General features: G+C 35.4%; 2 protein-coding genes and 1 pseudogene across 2 annotated transcripts; 1 reads left to right on the top strand and 2 right to left on the bottom strand.

The window, feature by feature from the left end:
• Positions 1–4,965: 4,965 nt before the first annotated feature.
• Positions 4,966–5,960, top strand: LOC145578282 (G-type lectin S-receptor-like serine/threonine-protein kinase At1g11330 pseudogene; annotated as a pseudogene).
• Positions 5,961–7,969: 2,009 nt separating this feature from the next.
• Positions 7,970–11,569, bottom strand: LOC145578281 (uncharacterized). The gene is made up of 2 exons (XM_081635630.1): positions 10,950–11,569; positions 7,970–9,023 (listed from the first exon to the last, which is right to left on the bottom strand). Exons 1-2 carry the CDS (start codon positions 11,567–11,569, stop codon positions 7,970–7,972), a joined length of 1,674 nt encoding a protein of 557 aa, XP_081491756.1.
• Positions 11,570–16,029: 4,460 nt separating this feature from the next.
• Positions 16,030–19,851, bottom strand: LOC145578280 (G-type lectin S-receptor-like serine/threonine-protein kinase At1g11300). The gene is made up of 7 exons (XM_081635629.1): positions 18,573–19,851; positions 17,797–17,904; positions 17,539–17,702; positions 17,070–17,280; positions 16,705–16,942; positions 16,452–16,599; positions 16,030–16,341 (listed from the first exon to the last, which is right to left on the bottom strand). The coding sequence occupies exons 1-7, from the start codon at positions 19,849–19,851 to the stop codon at positions 16,030–16,032; spliced, it is 2,460 nt and encodes an 819-aa protein (XP_081491755.1).
• Positions 19,852–21,320: the final 1,469 nt, after the last annotated feature.

Raw genomic sequence — 21,320 nt, 5'->3', positions numbered from 1 at the left:
ATGTTAATAGAGCACATAATTCCAGCAGTCCAGACACAATGACCTGAAAGTCTACCAAAAATTGTGCTAATTCAGTGGGATAATGTTAAGCCTCATCAAATCCCAAATGATGAAGAGTTCAGGGCAGCATGTACTGCAAATTGTTTCAACATACAACAAGTATACCAGCCAGCACAAAGTCCAAATTTAAATGTCTTAGACTTGGGGTTATTCAAAGTGATATAGTCACTACAGTACCAGTCATTCCCAAAGACTATTGATGATCTAATTCAGAAAGTCAAAGAAGCATATGAAGAGTTTGATCCAACTCTTAACAAGTATACTTGGTTAAGTCTCCAAGCTGTCATGATTGAAATATTGCTCAAGGATGGTGGTAATAACTTTAACCTCCACCATATGGCAAAAAAGAAGCTAGACAGGCTGGGAATTCTCCCTGAGTATTTGGAGGTATCAAGGGAACTTATTGAACATGCTGTGAATTATTTAAACACACTTTTCATACCAACAGGTGAAGGCAATGTGGAGGACACATAAATGGAGGTGGATGCTGACTAAACACAGTTTGGGGTACCAAAGAATCATCACTGAGACTGCCACATATAACCAAACACAGAAAGAAGCAAGTCATTTTGGGTAATATCTTAGTCTTTGCCTTTGTTTTAGTAGTTTCCTTTTGGTTGGGTTTAATGTTTTTTGTTGTTGTGAACTGGTTATGTGTATTTTAGCATACAATTAGAACAAGGTTTAAGGCAGTCCTGAATTAGATTCTATGTAATGGTTATGTTTAAGTCATGTATGAGATGTTTTGGTAAAACATTGATGTAATGAAAGAAATGGTGTTTTCACCTCATTTGAACTAGTGTTATTGTTATTGTTTAACTCTATCCGTAAGAGCATTTGTTTTCACTTAGAATGGCCAAGTTGTTACCTCTACAACAAATCACTTGTGAATTTATTGGAGCAAATCAAACAAAGCCATTAAATTACAATTGAGTCCCTTCATCATTTGGAGTTTTCCTAGGATATGGACATTTATGGGAGGGACTCATTCCAGATAAGGCAATCACTAACACAATCACTCAAGGCAACCATCAAGGCATCAACACACTCACAGAAGGCGACCATCATCATTGTCACATAAGGGAACCATCAACACAATAACATAAGGCAACCTATTAGGCACAGAACATAAGGGACTCAGTTCTCTCTTATTATGTCATTGAGAACACTAAAATATAGGCCTATTATCCACCCATGATTGTCAATAAGTAGACAGAAATCACAGACAAGATCATCATCCATCAATTACATTCCCCAAAAGCATATGCGAGCCACAACTACTCACAGGAAATCATTTAACAACAATAAACCACAAACAGACCGCATAAATAATTATCAATAAGGACTCATAAACAGATCTGAGAATCACAAACATAAATGACCAAAAATGAAGGATTAGAAAGTAGTTACGCTGATCAGTCAATTGTCAGGAAACATTTCTGGGTGGAACTCCTTCAGATAAGCCAAATCAATATTCTCCACATCAATAGGGTACCCAAATCGAACCCTTTTATGTCCAGAAAGAGCGCCTTTGCTTTGTTGCTTAGCAGGAGCAGATTTAGCAACCTCAACATCGCTATTAATGGCAACATCAGCATCAACAGGGGCCTTATTTTTCAGATCTGGGCACATGGGAACAACTGGAGCGTTCACAGCTGCTTCTTTGCCCAGATCTGCCTTATTAGAGGAATCTTCATCATCGGAGACAATCTCACAGATCTTAACACCATTCCCATGTTTCTTGAATCTAGTCCACAGCAAAGAAGCTCGAAGAACTAGTTTGATTTTACCAGTTGCTCGCTCGCACTTGTAGAGCTGAAAGATCGATTTCCTGTTTCTCAACACCAAGATTCTCATACGAGAAAGGATCAGATGATTTCATAGGGGGAGAACTCATAATTTCGGTCAAAATTGTTTATATCTGAGAAAGAACGAGGTCGAAATATGGAGAGGACAGAGAGTATACAGAGAAGAGATGTTGACAGTAGAAGGGGAATTGCGTGGAATGCAAGGATTGATGGTTTTATAGACAGATCTAGATTAGGGTTTAACGCTATGGATTAAATGCAGGTGGTTGAAGGTTGAAGATTGCAATGAATGATGAAGTTGGGTAGTTGAATCAATTTGGGGGCAGTATTAAAAGGAAATGAATGAGGTAGTGGGATCAGATTTTTTTGGTGGGAATGGTTAGATAGTAATGTTAGATTAGGATTTTAATATGTTGTAGTTAAGTACTTAAGTGTATGTTAATCATTTTATAATAAGGGTAGGAAGGTAATTTTGATTTAAAAAACATACCAAAATTGGAAAAAAAAATTGTTGCAATTAAAGATTAGCACCCATTTTTAGTATATGTTGCAATTAATCGTTAACGAAGGAAGTAATTAAAAAACAAAGGAATTTTCACTTTTGCTGCTAGCAAAACACATGCATTTCACTTTTGCTACCGTGGAAAATTTTAATTTTATTTTGCTACCATACAAGAAACAAGTTTATTTTTAAAAAAATAATAATAAAATAAAAATTAAAAAAAAAACAGCCACCATTTAAAAAGCCCAACCCATCTCGTCAGCCACCCTCCCCCTCCCTTTTGCCGCCGACCCCACCCCATTCCCTTTTCCCCATCTACACAGCTCATCCTCCTCCCTTTACCTCTTCTTGCTGCTCCGACCCCAACCACCACACCAAACCCACCTGAAAATTGGGTGTTGTAGAAACAATGATCTCAATAACAACGGAAAATCACCTGAAAAATTGAAAATTCGCCTAAAAATTAAAAATTGCGAAGAACAACAACAGTTTCTTAGGAATTGAAATCGCAAATCACAATTAGAGGAAGAACAATTTAAGAAATTTTGGTGGAGGAATCGATAGGAAGAGGAGAGAGAAAGTAGATTACCTTGATTTCGCCGGTGACGAGAAGAAATTAGGGAAGAAGGAGGAGAGAGAATGGCGTGAAGGATTTGAGCGTTGATTTCCAGCTCAGGGTCGAGGTCGGGGTCGGGGGAGCAAGAAGGGGAAAAGGGAAGGGGTTGGGCTGCGTTGGTGGGGGAAAGGGAGTGGGGTGGGGTCGCCGACACCTGCCGCCGGCAGGGAGGAGGGGGAAGGTAGCTAATAGGAGGGGTTGGGATTTTTTAAGGGTGGCTAGATTTTCTTTTAATTAATTTTTTCTTTTTTGGTGGCTGACAAGGAAGCGGTTAGGGTGGCTAAGCTAAGGAAGGAGTGGTGGCTGAAAAGTGACAGTAAGGGTGGCTGGATCTCACTAACGGAATTACTAACTGAAAGTGTTAAGTGGTAGCAATTTTTAACAAACTTGTTTTTGTATGGTAGCAAAATAAAATTAAAATTTTCTCCGGTAGCAAAAGTGAAAATTTTCTTAAAAAAAATGCAAATTTGCCTAAGTTATATTCCGTTCATATCAATTTATTTTAGAAATAATTAGATAAGATTCCTTAATTCCTTTGTATTACATTAGATCATTTTCATTAAATGTACTACATTTTTGTAATTTGAAATAATGTGAAAATTTCAAAGTGAAAATACATAGTATTAATACAAATTTAATTAATGATATCTCATTTGATTATTTTTATCTTATAAATTAGTGTATAAAATAAATTAAGTCAAAATTTAATCAAATGTTAATAACACGAATATTTATTTATTATTATTGTCTTCCCTACTGGTATATATGAGCAAATTTGTCTTCTAAATTTAAATTCATACTTTCATCTTCGAATATCCAGTTATGATTCGTGATCAATATAGAGTTATCAATCTTATGAATTCTAAACGAGGTGTGACCATCCTGTGTTCATGAATGGTTGAACGGTTATAAGTTCCTTAAAAATTTGCATGTGGCAGACTCTTTATTTACTTCCTCCCTCTCGATCCGACATACAACAATATATAATAGCCACACATATTCACAATATGCCCACATAGGTGCACTTCACACGACGCTAATAAGGGTATATTTGTCTTTTGTTTTTTCTTTATCACTTCTCCTTGGTATGTGTGTCAAAAAAAAAAAAAAAAAAAAAAAAAACCTAAAACTGTGTATGTTTGTTTGTTTGTGTATCAAACAAAGTGTGTTATCTAATAAGATATGGAGGAAGTGTGCTTATAACTAAGCTTTAAGCTACAATAGAAAAGTATTACTTGTACTTAAGTATAAATATCATAGATTCATGGACATAATTCATTATTGTTTATGCAATGGGTCCATGGGGAATTTGACCCAAATAAAACAAGAACGCCCCAAGAATGCTACGATAGACCAAGTATTACTGAGTATTAAAGATCATAGATTCATGGACCTTATTTTTCGTTCTTGCAACAGGGGATTTGTGTCAAACAAAATTTTTTATTCAAAAAAAAGTACCAAGAATGGCAACTTCTTCCATCAATCTTCTCATCTTTTGTTTGTTTTGTCTGAAATTTGTGTCAGGAAATAGCAATATTACCACAACTAAATTCCTAATAAGAGACCCTGAAGTCCTAGTGTCTGATAAAGCTGTCTTCAAGCTCGGGTTTTTCAGCTCCATTAATTCAACAAAACATTATGCTGGAATCTGGTATGATATTGATGAATCTGATTCGACGAAAGTTGTGTGGGCAGCCAACAGGAATAACCCAATTAATGACTCTTCTGGTGTACTGAAGATATCTGAGGATGGCAATCTTCAACTGTCAAACAGACAAAACAAGATATTTTGGTCAACCAATGTATCTAATCAGGCTAACAGTACGTTAGTTGCTCAGCTTCTAGACACCGGGAACCTTGTTTTGCTCTCGAGTGCTACTGGGATGATCATTTGGCAGAGCTTCGAGCATCTCACGGATTCAGTCTAGCCCTAGACGACGATCTCTATAGACAAAGATGATGTGAATGAGAGGTCATCAATGGTTTTACGATCTTGGAAAAGCGCTTCAGATCCATCAAATGGATGGTTTAGGCTTGGAATGATTCCTAATTCACTTCCTGACTATCCTGAGTTTATTACTTGGGATGGTGATAAACGGTATTGGCAAACTGGCCCATGGAGCGGCAGCTACTTCCTCGATGTGCCTCAATTGTTTACGGAGGCTTCCAATGGTTTTCGTATTATAATATCTATTATAAATAATGTCACACTTGATGACATATTATATGATGTAGCAAATGACTTATTTTGTATACTGAAATAATAGCAAGGATCTTCGGGACAAAACAAAATTAAGCCAACACCTTGAGGGTTGTCGGCACTTAGTAAGCTACTTAGCCTCATATATACTCAGCTAAATTCAGGTCATCATTTATCTTAAATCGATCAAATCAACGTTTTTTTCACTTGTTTGCAGTGGTTACATGTCTCCAGAGTATGCTATGGAAGGTCGCTTTTCTGAAAAATTGGATATATTTAGTCTTGGAGCGATACTTCTAGAGATTGTTAGTAGTAGAAAAAAATAACAAATTTCTGGAATGCGAGTCTTTAAGCCTTTTAACATATGTATGTCATACTAAGATTTAAAATTTCTGTTCAAAGTATACCATAACCTTGCTATTATTTCAATGAAGGTAGCTAACAATTCGCATTAATGTGTAGGCATGGAAGATGTGGAATGAGAACGATATGCTTTCATTGATTGATCCAACTGTTTTTGATCCGTGCTATCAAAGTGAGATGGTAAAATGCATACAATTGGGGTTAATATGTGTACAAGAATTTCCAGAAGATAGGCCAACAATTTCGACATTGGTCTCCATGCTCGATGCTAACGATATCATGGAACTTCCACAGCCAAAGCAACCCGGCTTTACACATTGGAGAGATTCTTCTACTGAAGAGGCTAACCAAATTGGCCAACAATATGGTTCTATAAACCATGTCTCTCTGACTGTATTAACTGGTCAATAGTGTGTGAACTTTTCTTCAAGAAAATTATAGAAAGTATTTAGGAAAATTTGTATATTTTGTATGAAAATTGTTTATACTAACATACTACATATACAATATGATGAAATCAGCAACTATGCTGACTTCTTCCTCAAGAACAGGACAAATGAGAAGGAATTTTAGAGAGAGAAGAGAGAGAGAGTTTTAGAGAGAGAAATTTGTGATTGTAAAGTGTTTATTATTTCTGAATAATGTTATTACAACTCTAAAACTATATATAGTACAACAACTATACAGGACAAAATATAAAAGGCTTAACAGAATTCTGTTATTTACAATGCTAAGTTGGCAACCCAAACTAACTAACTCAGAAAGCTTCGAGAATAAGAACTATGGAGAACCTTCTAGAATAGTCTTGATCAAGTAGGAAGAAAGAGCTCGAGCCACTTCTGCTGTAGTTGTATGTTGTGATGCTGATGTTGCTGTGTTAGTAGCATGGCTGCTATGACCACTATCACCAATACCCCCTCCCCCCCTCAAGCTTGGGGTGGCTAGAGAATCAGTCATGCCAAGCTTGGAGAGTAGAAACCTGAATTGAGGACCAGAGATAGCCTTAGTAAACACATCAGCAAGCTGTTGATGTGTAGGCAAGTAGTGAAGCTCAAGTAATTCATCTAGGACTTTATCTCTTATGAACCGCACATTTATTTCAATGTGCTTTGTGCGTTCATGATGCACAGGATTCTTTGCAATGTGAATAGCAGATTGATTATCACAGTAAAAACCTACTGGCTTAAGGTTCTGAACACCAAGTTCCTCAATCAACCTTACTAGCCAGCAAATTTCTGAAGCAGTAGAAGAAAGGACCTTGTATTCTACCTCAGAAGAAGAAGTAGAAACAGTCCCTTGGTTCTTGGATTTCCAAGAAATGGGAGAACCTCCAAGAAGCATAATGTAGACTGTAACACATCTTTTGGTGTTTGGACACCTAGCCCAATCAGAATCTGAGAAAGCTTTTAGAGTAAGAGTATCAGAAGCCCTGAGCATAACACCTTGACTAATTGTCCTAGCCACATATCTAAGGACATGATGAATAGCATCCATGTAAGGCTGCTTGGGTTGATGCATAAACTGGCTTAATGTTTGAACAGCAAAGGACAAATCTGGTCTAGTATGGGTCAGGAAATTCAATTTCCCAACCAAAGATCTGTAAAGAGAGGGAACAGGACAGAAATCACCAGACTCAGCTCTGAGTTTAAAGTTTATAGGCAGAGGAGTAGAAGCACTCTTAGAAACATCCATTTCATAGAATGATAGGAGTTCCTTTGTGAATTTCTTTTGAGTTAACACAATCCCATCTTGCAAGTGTGTAACCTCAATCCCAAGAAAGTAATTGAGCAGTCCAAGGTCCTTGATGCTGAAAGTAATATCAAGGTGTTTCTTAAGACCGAGAATCTCAGCTGTATTGCTGCCTGTAATGATAATGTCATCAACATAAACAACAACAATAGTAAGATCACCATCTTCCTTCTTAAGAAACAAAGAATAATCATTCTTTGATTGGGAATAGCCTTGCTTTATCAGCTTACTGTGCAGCTTAGAGAACTAATGTCTTGAAGCCTGTTTAAGACCATAGAGTGATTTTCTAGCCTGCAAACCTTATTGTCTGGATTTGGTATTCCCTATGGCATTTTCATATAGACCTCCTCATCAAGCTCTCCATGAAGAAAGGCATTGTTTATGTCCAACTGATGCAAAGACCACTTGTGTGCAGCAACAAGGGAAAGGATGCATCTGATGGTAGACATTTTCACAAATGGGGAAAAAGTTTCTTCAAAATTCACTCCATATTTCTAAGTGAATCCCTTAGCAACAAGTCTAGCCTTGTATCTTTCCAGGGAACCATCAGCCTTAAGCTTTAATTTATACACCCACTTGCACCTTATAGCTTTCTTAGATACTGGTAAAGAAACAACATCCCAGGTAGCATTCTTTTCAAGAGCTTAAACCTCATTCTGCATTGCTTGAACCTAGTTTGGATCCTGTGAAGCCTCAAGATAAGAAACAGGTTCAATCAATTGGGAAGTATGAATAATAGTAGCCTTAGAAGCAGTAGGGAGAGACTCAAAAGAGATAAGATTACACCAGTGTCTTTGAGAATTGTAGCACTTGTAATCCTTCATCCAATTGGGAGGTCTTAAAATTCTGGATGATTGTCTGTTAGATTGAACAGCAGGAGATTGTAGAATAGAAGTTTGATGTGAAATTGGTGGAGAACTAGGAGAAGTATGAGAACTTGGGGTAGGAGGGGAAGTTGGAAGAGTAGGAGAAACATTTTGAGATATGTTGTTAGTATCATCAGACTGAGAACTATCAGTCTGCAATGGTTTTGAGTGAAAAATTTGTGGAGTATCATAGTTTTCTAAGGAGAGGGAAGTGTGTTTGGGTAAGAAAAATGTACTAGAGGGATGGCAATTTTTGAAATGGAAGGGAAAATGATGCTCATGAAATGTGACATCTCTTGAAATTATGATTTTGGAAGTGAGTAAATCTAAGATTTTGTATCCTTTTTGGTGTAAGGGATATCTTAAGAAAACTCTAGGAGAGTCTCTAGCATCAAACTTTGTACGTTTGACCTTTGATGTAGAGTATAAATAAAGACAGCTAAAAGATCTCAAGTGATCAAGGGAGGCTGGGGCTGCATGAAGTTTCTGATATGGAGTTGAGTAATTGATGCATTTCAAAGGTATTCTATTAATCAAGTATGCTGCACATAGCACTATCTCTCCCCAAAATCTTTTAGGCAGCTTAGACTGAAAGCTAAGAGCTCTGCCAGTCTCCAAAAGGTGCCTATGCTTGCATTCAACCACTCCATTTTGTTGGGGTGTGTCTGGACAGCTTTTCTGGTGAATTAAACCATTCTTCAAATAGAATTGCTTCATTGGGCCCTCAGTTAGCTCCTTGGCATTATCAGACCTCACGCATAAAATTTTGGAGTTAAACTGAGTGTGAACATATTCAGCAAAGTTAATCATAACAGGAACAACATCACTCTTAAATTTGAGCAAATGAACCCATGTATATCTAGTGTAATCATCAACAATGGTTAAAAATTGAGTAAAACCATTACAGGTTTGATCCTTGTATGAAACCCATACATCAACATGAATTTGCTCAAATGGCTTACAAGTTTGGATAGAACTACTAGAAAAAGATTTCCTAGTCTACTTGGCAGCAAGACAAATTTTACATAGAACATTATGAGAACAATCTTGGATATTCCAAGGCAAAACATGCTTAAAGCTATGAAAAGGCAAATGGCCTAACCTAAGATGCCATAATTCTGCTATCTTAGTGGCATTACTAGTATGACTCCAACTAGTATTATTACATTACTTAGGAAAATTTGAACTATTTGCAGATATCTTCTGTTCTTCCACACAATAAAGACCAGCATAAAGATTACCAAGAGGAAGTGAACTCTAAGAAAGGTCCTAAATAAAACAGGCATTCTGAGTGAATGATGAATCACATTTATATAGAGTTTATAGACACATTTATGCTAGTTTTATAGTTGATTTTTGAGTCTTTTGTTGCTTTTTAGGTCGCAATTTCATAAGTTGTCCATTTTGTGCTCTATTATGCTCCATTTGTGTTTTCTTAATGTTCCAGGTAGTTCTCATAGCTATTTGGACGCTCTTGGAAGAATTCAGCATTTGTCGTTGGATGGAGGGATGTTGATTTGAGGCCGATGATTCATTGACCTTGTGCTTATATATGTATGTAGATTCCTTGAAGTAAATCGGAGTTGTTTCGTAGCTCTTGTTGCAAGTATGAGATCGTTTTAGGCCTTTGGTGCATTGACAATTTGAGTTGCTAAGCATTCTTGCATCGAGCTAAGCTCGAGCTATAGCTCGAGTACTAGCTCAGTAAGGCAGCAAGTCAAGGAAGCTCCGAGCTATCGCTCGCAAGCTAGCTCGCCTATTAGCTCATCACTGCCATACGCAAAGTCCTATGCGAGCTATAGCTTGCCAGCTAGCTCGCCAAGGCAGTAGCTACATTCGACGAGGAGCGATAGCTCGTTGCTGCTCCATCTTTTCTTGGTTGTTTGACGTAATCAAGTCGAGTATCGTGCCACGTCATCAATTATAATCCAATAGTAATTCAACTTATGTATTTATTATTTTCTTATTACTTTTCTTCAATTATTTCTTTAGATTAGTTTTAGGATAATATAAATACTCAAGGAGACTTATTTTCTCGGGACGTTTGTGATTATTGTTTTACGTTCTTTTTAGATTTCTCTTTAGCCCTAGTTGTTCATGGACAACTCCATGGATTCCTCCATGGATTTGTCCTTGAATTTGTTACTTTAATTCATTAAGGTAATTTACTTCTCTCTTTTATTTATGTTTTATTCCTTTCTAGTTTTATTTATTTATTTCATGCTTGAGTAGTTTATTTCTAGGGTTTGGGAATCCATGTTTATATTATGAATCTTGATTGATAATTTTAATATTTTGATTATTCATATCTCTAATTGATAGTGTTTTTATTGATAATCTTGCAACCTGATCAATTGTATGATTAATTCATGTTAATAAGAGTTTGAATCGAAAGATCTTACTTTTAGAGGCTTCCCTACAATTAGCAATTCTGATTATGTTAGCGACCGAACTACATATGTTGAATTGAGAGCGTTAAGACCCGATCGTAGGCTTAGCAATTGCTCTAGTTAATTGATTAATTGAATTGTTATTGGTATTTTGATAGGTTTAGAACTATAAGCATGGTGAACCATAACCCTAGTCCCTAGGTCCTTTTTATTATTTGTTTTATTCCTATTTTATTTTAGATCTATTCTTAATCCCAATTTCGTGACTTGTTTAGTTTCATCAATTTCTTAGAAGTTAGATTGAATACCATCTCTTTGTGGATTCGACCCTACTTGCCCTACTACATTGTTAGTTGGATTCGTTAGGAATTTAATTTTGACAGGTGTACGACAACCTATCAGTGAACAAGACTGAGCAATTTAAATCTTTGCAAAGTTTAGGAACATATAGCAAATTGAACTTAAAAGCAGGAACATGCAGAACATCGGTGAGCTGTATAGCATCACTAATATGAACAGTTCCTATATGCAACACAGCAACCTTAGTACCATCTGGAATTGTTATAGTGTTATTAACACCATCTAGTTGTTTGTAAGAGACAAACATGCTTAAATCTGTACAAATGTGGTTTGTTGCACCACTATCAATCAGCCAATTAGCACTTAAAGAAGATGACAGAAAGAATGTACCTGCCAAGTTAGCTTGAGCATCAATCTCTGTGGCATTTGAATTCTGACCAGGATTAGTGTCATTGGTCTTGTTCAACAAACCAAGAAGATGATTATATTGATCTTGAGTGATAACAGGTCCATTGACCTGATCAGATTGTTTCTCAGCTACTGCATCAACCATAGCATCTAACTGCTGAGCTGCAGCAGCAACTCCTCTCCCATTCTGCCAGACATTATTCTTCTTGAACTTTTCAGGATAGCCATGTAAATTCCAGCATTTATCACTTGAATGACCAGGCCTGTTGCAGTGATTATAGAATGTAGATCTCTTTGATCCTGACATTACTCCAAGATTAGAGTTAGAACGATAGCAGGATTTTTGTTCTGGCGGTCTGTAACCTCTATTCTACAGCCTGTCTGAGAATCTTCTAGTTGTTGCAAAAGCCATAGAATCATTAGATCCTTGATTAGCAGGTATGAATATTGCTCAATTTCCTGTCTTTCTTCCTGAATTAAGAGTCTGTAAGCTTGACTCAAATGAGGCAAAGAATTCATCATCAATATGTTGCCACACACTGCAACAAAGTTCTCATTAAGCTTCATTAGAAATTGCATCAACCTTTGATCTTGCTGTAATTTGAAAATCTTCTGTGTCAAATTACATGTGCACTGATTACAAGTGCAAGCAGGAAGAGGACTAGCAGCATTTAACTCGTCCCATAAAATCTTCATACCAGTGAAGAAAGTAGCTATTGAATCAGAACCTTGACTGACTTCAAATAACTGCTGCTCAATTGAATACAATTGAGGTCCTGAAGTATAACCATAACAATCCTCAAGATCCTTCCATATCTCAGCAGCTGTATTGAAGTACATGACACTACGAACTAAAGTAGTATCCAGATTGTATAAGATCCAAGAAATAAGCATATCATTACACCTCTCCCACTGTTTGAAAGAAACATCAGAAGGACTAGGTTTAGCAGTTGCTCCTATAACAAAGCCTAGCTTGTTTTTGGCTGACAAAGCAATAGTCATGCTTCTCTTCCAGTTAGTAAAACCTTCTCCATTGAATTTTTAGTAACAAATTGCATGGAATTCATGTCTGAAGGATGAATGTAATAAGGAGAAGAAGGAGCTTGACCAATTGGCAAACGTGTATGCGAATTTGCAGCCATTATAACAAAGAATATCAACTAGAAAAGGTTTTGATTAAAGAAAATTTGAAGACTAAGAACTTGATGAACGTGAGATGTTCGATAGAATACCAGAAACAATCAGAAATCAGCTGATTATGCAACAACTAACAATCAATTGGAAACTAGTAGAATTTGCAAATAAATTCGCAGAAATTGCAGAAAAATTCACAGAAACTAGCAGAAGTAATGTAATACCTCAACTATTAATCACTGAAGAATTATATGAAGAGCACAATCAGATGATCAACAAGCGGAAACGAAGATCGAACTTATTTGTGCTCTGATACTATGATGAAATCAGCAACTATGCTGACTTCTTCCTCAAGAACAGGACAAATGAGCAGGGCCGTCTCAACCATTTTGGAGGCCCTGTTTTAATTTTAAAATGGGCCCTATAATAGTAATATTTATACTACCTCCGGTCCAAATTACTCGCAACTTCGGGGTATTATTTGTGAGATATAAAATATTCCAAAGTTGCGAGTAATTTGGACCGGAGGTAGTATTTTTTTTTTTTTTGACAAGAGTATTTGTATACTAGTATTATTATAATATGATGCACCAAATAAAAAAATCAAATACTTAACTAAATCACTCTGTTTATACAAAGTTCCACAGTATCATTTATATTTTAATTATACTCTCATACGTAGTATTTCTTATAAAATGAAGCACCATATAAAAACTCAAACACTTCGTATAATTCTTGTCCTAGTACTAGATCCAATTTAATTTGTAAGCTTATGACTAATCGGATCCAACAGAGTAGTTTATAACTTAAAAAAAAAAAAAAAAAAAAAAAAAAAAAAAAAAAAAAAACTAGCCCATTATTAAAAACAATGGAAAAAAAAAGAAAAAGAAAAAGAAAAATTACTGATGAAAAAAAAAATCAAAAGCTTTGTCGCAATTTATTGTTCACAGTCGTCATCTTCTTCCTCCCAAAACACACAAAATACCCAAAAATGAAGTGGTAGTTGGAATAATTATCGAAAAAGGAGAATGGTGGAAATCATTGAATGATTATACTCCATGAAAGGTTTGAATTTGATATTTTTCCCCCAAAAACAAAACGAAAACTGAAAATTTTGAATTTTAAAATTAATGAGAAATTAGAGTGATTTGAATATGGAATGTTATGAAATAATTATTGCTTATGGGAATTGCAAGATTGACGGAGAAATTTATTACTCAGTAGGAAGTTTTGAGGGATGAATGTTTAATGAAAGCTGGTTAATGGGGAAGAGCAACATCGCATTTCCAGAAGAAATATAACATCAACTGGACTTCAAAATTATGGGGCCCTACACAATTGGAGGCCCTGTGCTGAGGGTCTGTTTGCACAGGCTCTCGGCCGGCCATGCAATTGAGAAGGAATTTTAGAGGGAGAAGAGAGAGAGTTTTAGAGAGAGAAATTTGTAAAATTGTAAAGTGTTTATTATTTCTGAATAATGTTATTACAGCTCTAAAACTATATATAGTACAACAACTATACGGGACAAAATATACAAGGCTTAACAGAATTCTGTTCTTTACAATGCTGAGTTGGCAACCCCAACTAACTAACTCAGGAAGCTTCAAGAATAAGAACTACGGAAAATCTTCTAGAATAGTCTTGATCAAGTAGGAAGAAAGAGCTCGAGCCACTTCTGCTGTAGCTGTATGTTGTGATGATGATGTTGCTGTGTTAGCAACATGGATGCTATGACCACTATCACTAATACAGTACTAAGAAATTGTTATAACATTTTGGCCTATGAAATTCAATTCATCACATAATCCTATTTGTAGTTTTTTTTTTTTTTTTTTTTTTTTTTTTTTTTTTTTTTTTTTTTTTTTTTTTGTACATTGTTCTCACGGCTTATTAATAATATAATAATAATCTACTATTCGGTTATTTTATTGCCTTGTTCTAACGGCTCATTTAATAGATGATTATAAACGATAATAGTGTAATCCTTGCCCAGCCCAAATATCTCTTTTGTTCATGATCTATATAGCACTTGTTATTACTACTAATAAAGGTGAGCACATGACTTAGCTTACATTGAAATTATGCCTAAACCCAAGTACCAAACCCACCTACTCTCCTAGTAAACATTGTGCGTTCCACTTACACCATGTTTCTAACTATCTATTGGGTCTTTTTTTGTCAGAAACTATATAATACAACCTAAAATTTGTGAGAAACTACATAATACAATCTAAAATTTGTGAGAAACTACCTAATAAAAAAAATATTGTAAGAAACTACTTCATAAAAGGAAAAATGTTGTAAGGTACTAGCTTTGGCCGAATTTCCACCTTTAATCTAATTTTAAGGTGTTGACCTATCTCAAAACACCCTTGAAACCACCACAGAGATTGCTTTTCAAGGTGGTAAGGATATTTTTGGGGTGGTTAGAAAATACTCCGAGTTGGTGAGGGTAATTTAATTTCGTGACTCGGGATGTTGATTTTTAGGGTTAGAGGTGGTGGTTTTGGGATTGAAAGGTGGTTTCGGCTTGGTGAAGGCAATTTCAAGTAGGTTGTGTTGGTTTTGGGGTGAAAGCGGTGGTTTTGGGGGTGTTTTGAGGTGGGTCAATGGTGGATTTCCAGCGAAAGTAGTATTTTACAACAATTAACATTTTATTAGGTAATTTCTTACAACATTTTACCTTTTATTAGATAGTTTTTTACAACATTTTTTTTATTAGGTAGTTTCTCACAAAATCTGGGGCTTCACTAGGTAGTTTTTGACAAAAGGTCTTTTTATTAATTACATTAATTACCACAATTCCAGCACTTGGATATACAAATTGGCATACAATATGTATGTTTCATAATATAATATGAGCATCCAACTGTATTCATGCACTTCGTATTATGCATTATCTTTTGATCTGAAATCATACCAACAGTGAAAGTGACTCATGTTTAATTAATTATTTTCCATTAGCAAGTAGCAACTCAATTAACACATCCATTGATCCATCTCAATTAACAAACTTATTGAATTATACAGTTGTGGAGGCATAATTAAACAAGTTTAAATTTTGCTGCGTAGTAATAATACTAGTACATGAACCACTACTACCATCTTCTTCAACAATGAGCTTCCTAAAATAAAACCCTACTACGAATTATCCTAAAACATTTTAACCTGCGGATGTCTTCCTAAAATGAGTCTAAAGATATCAATTACTTAAAACCTGTGGGTGCTAGGGCCTAGGGGAACACTAGTCCTACCCCTAAAAACCCGTGGGAACCAATGATCAGTGACTATCGGATTAGTAAGACTATTCTTTACTTAAATAACCAAATTTAAATAGTGTTAGAGAATACAACCACTATTCTTCGTTTACATCCCATTAATCCCTGCCTAATGCAAACGGGAAAGTAAAAAGAGTATATATATATATATATATATATATATATATATATATATATATATATATATATATATATATATATATATATATATATATATATATATATATTTTTTTTTTTTTTTTTTTTGAGGTAAAAGTAAAAAGGGTATATAGTTCAGAGAGTTTACTAGGTTTAACACTTGAATTTTGGCACTCTGGTGATTGAGCTAAATCTCTTGCTGAGAAAATCCAACACTCTATCGACCACCTAATACAGTCAGGGAGACGTGGTTTATAGAGCCATTCTCTTGGCCACTGTGGCTTCCCTCATCAGTAGTATAAACTCTCCTTTGAGTAAAGCCGGGTTGCTTTGGCTGCGGAAGCTCCATTATATCATTAACATCAAGCATGGAAAACAATGTCGAAATGGTAGGCCTATCTTCTGGAAATTCTTGCACGCATATTAACCCCAACTTTATGCACTTCAAAATCTCTCCTTCATAGAATGGTTCATAAATAGTTGGATCGATCAATGAAAACATATCATTCTCATTCCACATTTTCCAAGCCTGAAAGCGTTAAAACAAAATCATTAGCTATTCGCATATTCATTAGCATTGGCTTTAACATGGATATAAAGATAAGGCTAAATATAGATATATAAATCACTTAATCATACATATGTTAAGAGGCTCAAAGACCCATAATCCAGAAAGATGCTGTTTTTTCTTCCACAGACTATCTCTAATAGTAGTACTCCAAGACTAAATATATCAGACTTTTCAGAAAATCGGCCTTCCATAGCATACTCCGGAGACATGTAGCCACTGCGAGCAAGTCAAACATCCATTAAGTTCATAAACTAACACAAACAAAATAAGCCCAAATTCATCATATTATGAGAGTTAATTGTTAGATGGTTAGTTGCTTACTAAGTGCCAACAACCCTCACAGTATTTCCTTGATCTTGTTTGGTTTCAAATATCCTTGCCATTCCGAAGTCAGATATCTTTGGATTGAGCTCTTCATCCAGCAAAATGTTGCTTGCTTTGAGATCTCTATGAATAATCTTCAATCTAGAATCTCTATGAAGATAAAGGACACCACGACATATCCCATTGATAATATTGAAGCGCTTCTTCCAGTCTAACTGTTTCTTATGACTTGGATCTAAATAAACAGTACATATGAATAAGAACATGGCACTATCTGTTCTTCGACGTTAAATGTTACAAATCCTACTATATCCAACTCAAAGGTGCGACAAGAAATTCAGCACATGAATTTGAGAACATACCAAAGAGAAGTGCGTCTAAACTCCTATTTGGCAAGTATTCATAAACTAATAATTTCTCATCTCCTTCTACACAGCAACCCAACAGTCTGACAAGATTGTTGTGTTGAAGCTTTGAAATCACAAGCACTTCGTTCATAAATTCTTGCAGGCCTTGTCCAGATGCTCTTGAAAGCCTTTTCACTGCTATCTCCTGTCCATCTTCCAGTTTTCCCTAAGAATACATTAACGCGTTCAGTTTTGTATGAATTGTATCCCTTATTTTCATTCTAATACCCACTTTTTTCTCTCTTTACTTTAAAATTCTATCTATCCACTTTGAAATTCTGTATTCATATTTAGTCAACTTTTTGGCTAGTATTTAACTGCAGTACCTTGATCGCCCTTTCCTACTCAATTTCAAAGCCTAACAGGAAGGCGAATATAAGACTGAAGATCGAATTATTTCAGCCTAAAACTAAGCATGCATTACCTTGTACACTGGGCCAAAACCACCTTGTCCAAGCTTGTTATCGACTGAAAAGTTACTAGTTGCCACTTCCAATTGTTTAAATTCAAACAATGATAAATCTTTGAATTCAACTTGATCCATTTCAGAACCAACAAAATGTATCTTTTTGTTCGAGGAATTCTCAGCTGTCACGACAAGAAGTATGTGTCAAGGTTTCAAGATAAAAACTTAAAGTATAAAGCTATGGCTTGCATAAGCAATTCAAAGAGAAAATGTCACCATATCGTTGAAGCATCCACCTCCGTAGACAGTATGCAGAGAAAACAAATGTGGCTGCCGCCACAATCACTATGACTGCAATCAGTATTTTCAAATTACTAGTTTGATCTGAAAAAACAGAAATGTATTTATCAGCATACCATTCAATCTCAGTCAATGAATCAACTCCCTATATATCCATTTAAAAAGTCTCCCTATACAAAATTTTCCTGATTTTTTCACGTGTTATTATTGTATATCCGTATAATGCGAGGTAACCCACATTGCCTATCCATTGTAGTATTTTACTCCATCAAACAACAGTATGACAGCATTGAAAGAAAAAACATATGTGAAATATTTTTCACCATAACAAGATATTTCATTAAAATAACATGATTAATAAACTTATTAATTTAACATTGACTCATGTGTTGGCTTCAAACAAATACTTTGCTAGAGTTAAAATCTTAATAACTAAGAAATAACTAGATATTTGACAAATGACAGTTAAGAAACAAACTTTAGTTACAAGCAACCTACTAAACACTTATCAAAACATTCATTTTCACTGTAAACAAAATAACTCACTACCAACAATCACACGATACAAATCCAATTAAATTGCTTAAAAAACAGAACTGGTCAAAATGTTACAATTAAAACAGGACGCTCGGGAAAGAGGGGGGGGGGGGGGGGGGGGAGGAGTAAATATATTCTCCGTTTTGGATAGAACAATTGAATGAATAAATGAATGAAAGGCATATAAATAGCACAATTATCAGTAAAATAATCACCTAATTCTGAATCAGCCAAACGAATGAAAAGATCAGCAGCACTAGCAACAGATAGTTGTTGCAAGTCCATTAGGCTTCCATCCCACACCATGCATCCAATACCCTTGGGATATGCATAAGCTAAACATGAACAATTTTTCAAGCACTTCCTCCCACAATCATCTTGATCATCTGATAATAACAAATTAGCATAATCTGGCACATTCATATTCTTTAGCTTTAAAAAACCATCTACTTTGCCCCCTGTATTTCTACACTGCAGTGGTGTTTTTCGAACACACCCACTAGTAAAATTGTTTTTTCCCCATTCATCAATACTCTTTGGTTCAAACCCCTTTAAACAACTACAAATTGGTGAATCCTTTGGATTACAGCTTCCAAAAGGACCACACTTTCCATAAAACACACACTCGGATTCAAAGGATTGCCACTCAAAACCCCACTTCCGGCTACCACCATCCCATTTTTTGGCGATCAAATTTCCATTGTAGTTTAACAAAAAGTATCTCAGTAATGATTCATTTTCCACATAATATACAAAATCAACTGTTCCTTCTCGGTTGTTATCTACAATACGAAACCCCATGGAAGCCCTTGAAGAAAACTCTGGCAATCCAAGAAAAAGGTTACCATTCCATGGGCCAGTTCGCCAATAAGGCTTATTACCATCCCATATGACAAATTCAGGAAGTGTGCGAGGTAATATTCCAAACCTGAAGCGTCCATTTGATGGATTTGATGTGTTCTTCCAAGATCGTAGCATTGAGTATTCATACATAGTATCCTTTTCAATAGAGATTGTTGTCAGTGGCAACAATGAATTTGTGAGATGTTCAAAACTCTGCCAAATGATCTTCCCACTAGCACCTGAGAGCATAACAAGGTTCCCCGTGTCTTGAAGCTGAGCAACATTAGTACTATTTGCCTGATCAGACACATTAGGTGACCAAAAAATCGTGTTTTGCCCATCTGAGAGTTGAAGATTCCCATCTTCAGATATTTTTAGCACCCCAGAAGAGTCTTTGATCGGGTTATTCCTGTTTGCTACCCATACAACTTCAAACGTATCAGAATCCTCCATGTTGTACCAGATTCCAACATAGCGATTTGTTGAGTTAGTGGGGCTGAAAAAGCCAATCTTGAACATTTCATTAGTAGACACTAAAATTTCAGAATCTCTATGAAATTCAGAGGTGCTAATATTTGTGGTTGCTGTAACAAAGTTCAAACAAAAAAAACAAATGGATAGTAGTATAAAGATTGAAAAAGAAGCCGCCATTACAGACTTTTTTTCTTTCTTATGGCTAGTTTGAGATATGATACATGCATGAGCGATGATAAATGTGTCCGATTATCAATACTTAGTCCACCATAGATTATACAACCATTTATATATAAAATATATATCTATACTTCGTCATTGTTGTGGTACACGATTTACCTTTCTTCAAATTGCATCAATAACCTTTGTTCCAGTAATTCTCCCTACAAATTGACATACTATATGTTTCTTAGTATGAGAGTCTTCCTCAATTCAAGTATTAATATATCCTAGTTCCTCATTTTAATACGAAGTTATGACAACAATGAAAGTTACTCATGCTTAATCAACTATATAGGCGGTCTTTTCATTAGCAAGTAGCAACTCAAGTAGTAATAACTTTAATATAAAAGACCCCAGATTCTCATAACAGCTACTAACAAACATGGTACAAGTTGTCTTATGCAGACATCAGTTCAACTTTTAAAGAGCTACAATAACTTCTTCCACACACCTCTCAAATTAATTCCCTATAAAGTATGAATTATCTCAAAAACAGGGTGTTTTTATAAATAAGATTAAAGTACAAGCAAATCATAAATTCTTATCACACCAGACTATATCTGAAACATTTAGAACAATCAGACCTTACAAAGTTCATATAAGAATGTCTTAATTTAGGTGAAAAGAATATAGCCCGAGACATGTATGGTGCTCTTGGCAGTTGCGACAATGCTTAAACTATTCCAATAAAACATTGTACCTTCCACATACAACGACCTTATTCGTCTCATCTCTTGATTCCTCAATTGATTGCATCAATTATTTTAGTTTTAGCACTTCAGACATACAATTTGGCATATTATATGGTTTAGAAAATGAGCATCCAACTCTATCCTAGTATGAATATTTTTAATTTACCATCATAGAAGCAGTGACGACAAGAACATGAACATCCATTTAATTAATTACCGGTGTTCTTCCCATTAACAAGTATCAACGCAAGTAGTAATAATTTTAACACATCCATCTCATAGATACTCATAACAACCTAACAAACATTGTCTAAGTTGACTTGTGGCATAAACAAATTCACATTGTAACATTTTACGAATTAAAAATTTATTACGAAGTACTACCTTCTTCCACAAAGACATTCCCAAACTTAACCCAACAAGTTATCCCGAAAAATTTAATCTACGGGGTATCTTCTCAAAATGGTCCTAAATGATCGATAATCTCTTGAACGTGTAAACTAAAAACCCTTATTTTCCCAAATTTCTCCAAAAGCTCCGTGCCTCCGCTACTACAACACAATTATCCTCCAAAAAACATAAATTCTCCTTTTTTTTTCCTCCTCTTTTCCTTTACATTGCAAGGCAAATGTATACTCAATTAAAAGTTGCTAAATTTTTAGACTAATTGAAATCCATACCTAAATTTCTGTATTATAATCATAATAACATTGACTCCCAACGTCCCAACGA

This window comes from Chenopodium album, chromosome 14, assembly GCF_948465745.1.
Source record: "Chenopodium album chromosome 14, dcCheAlbu1.1, whole genome shotgun sequence".
Classification (NCBI taxonomy): Eukaryota; Viridiplantae; Streptophyta; class Magnoliopsida; order Caryophyllales; family Amaranthaceae; genus Chenopodium; species Chenopodium album.
Note: the sequence above shows the minus strand (reverse complement) of the source record. Positions and strands in the feature narration are given on the sequence as shown.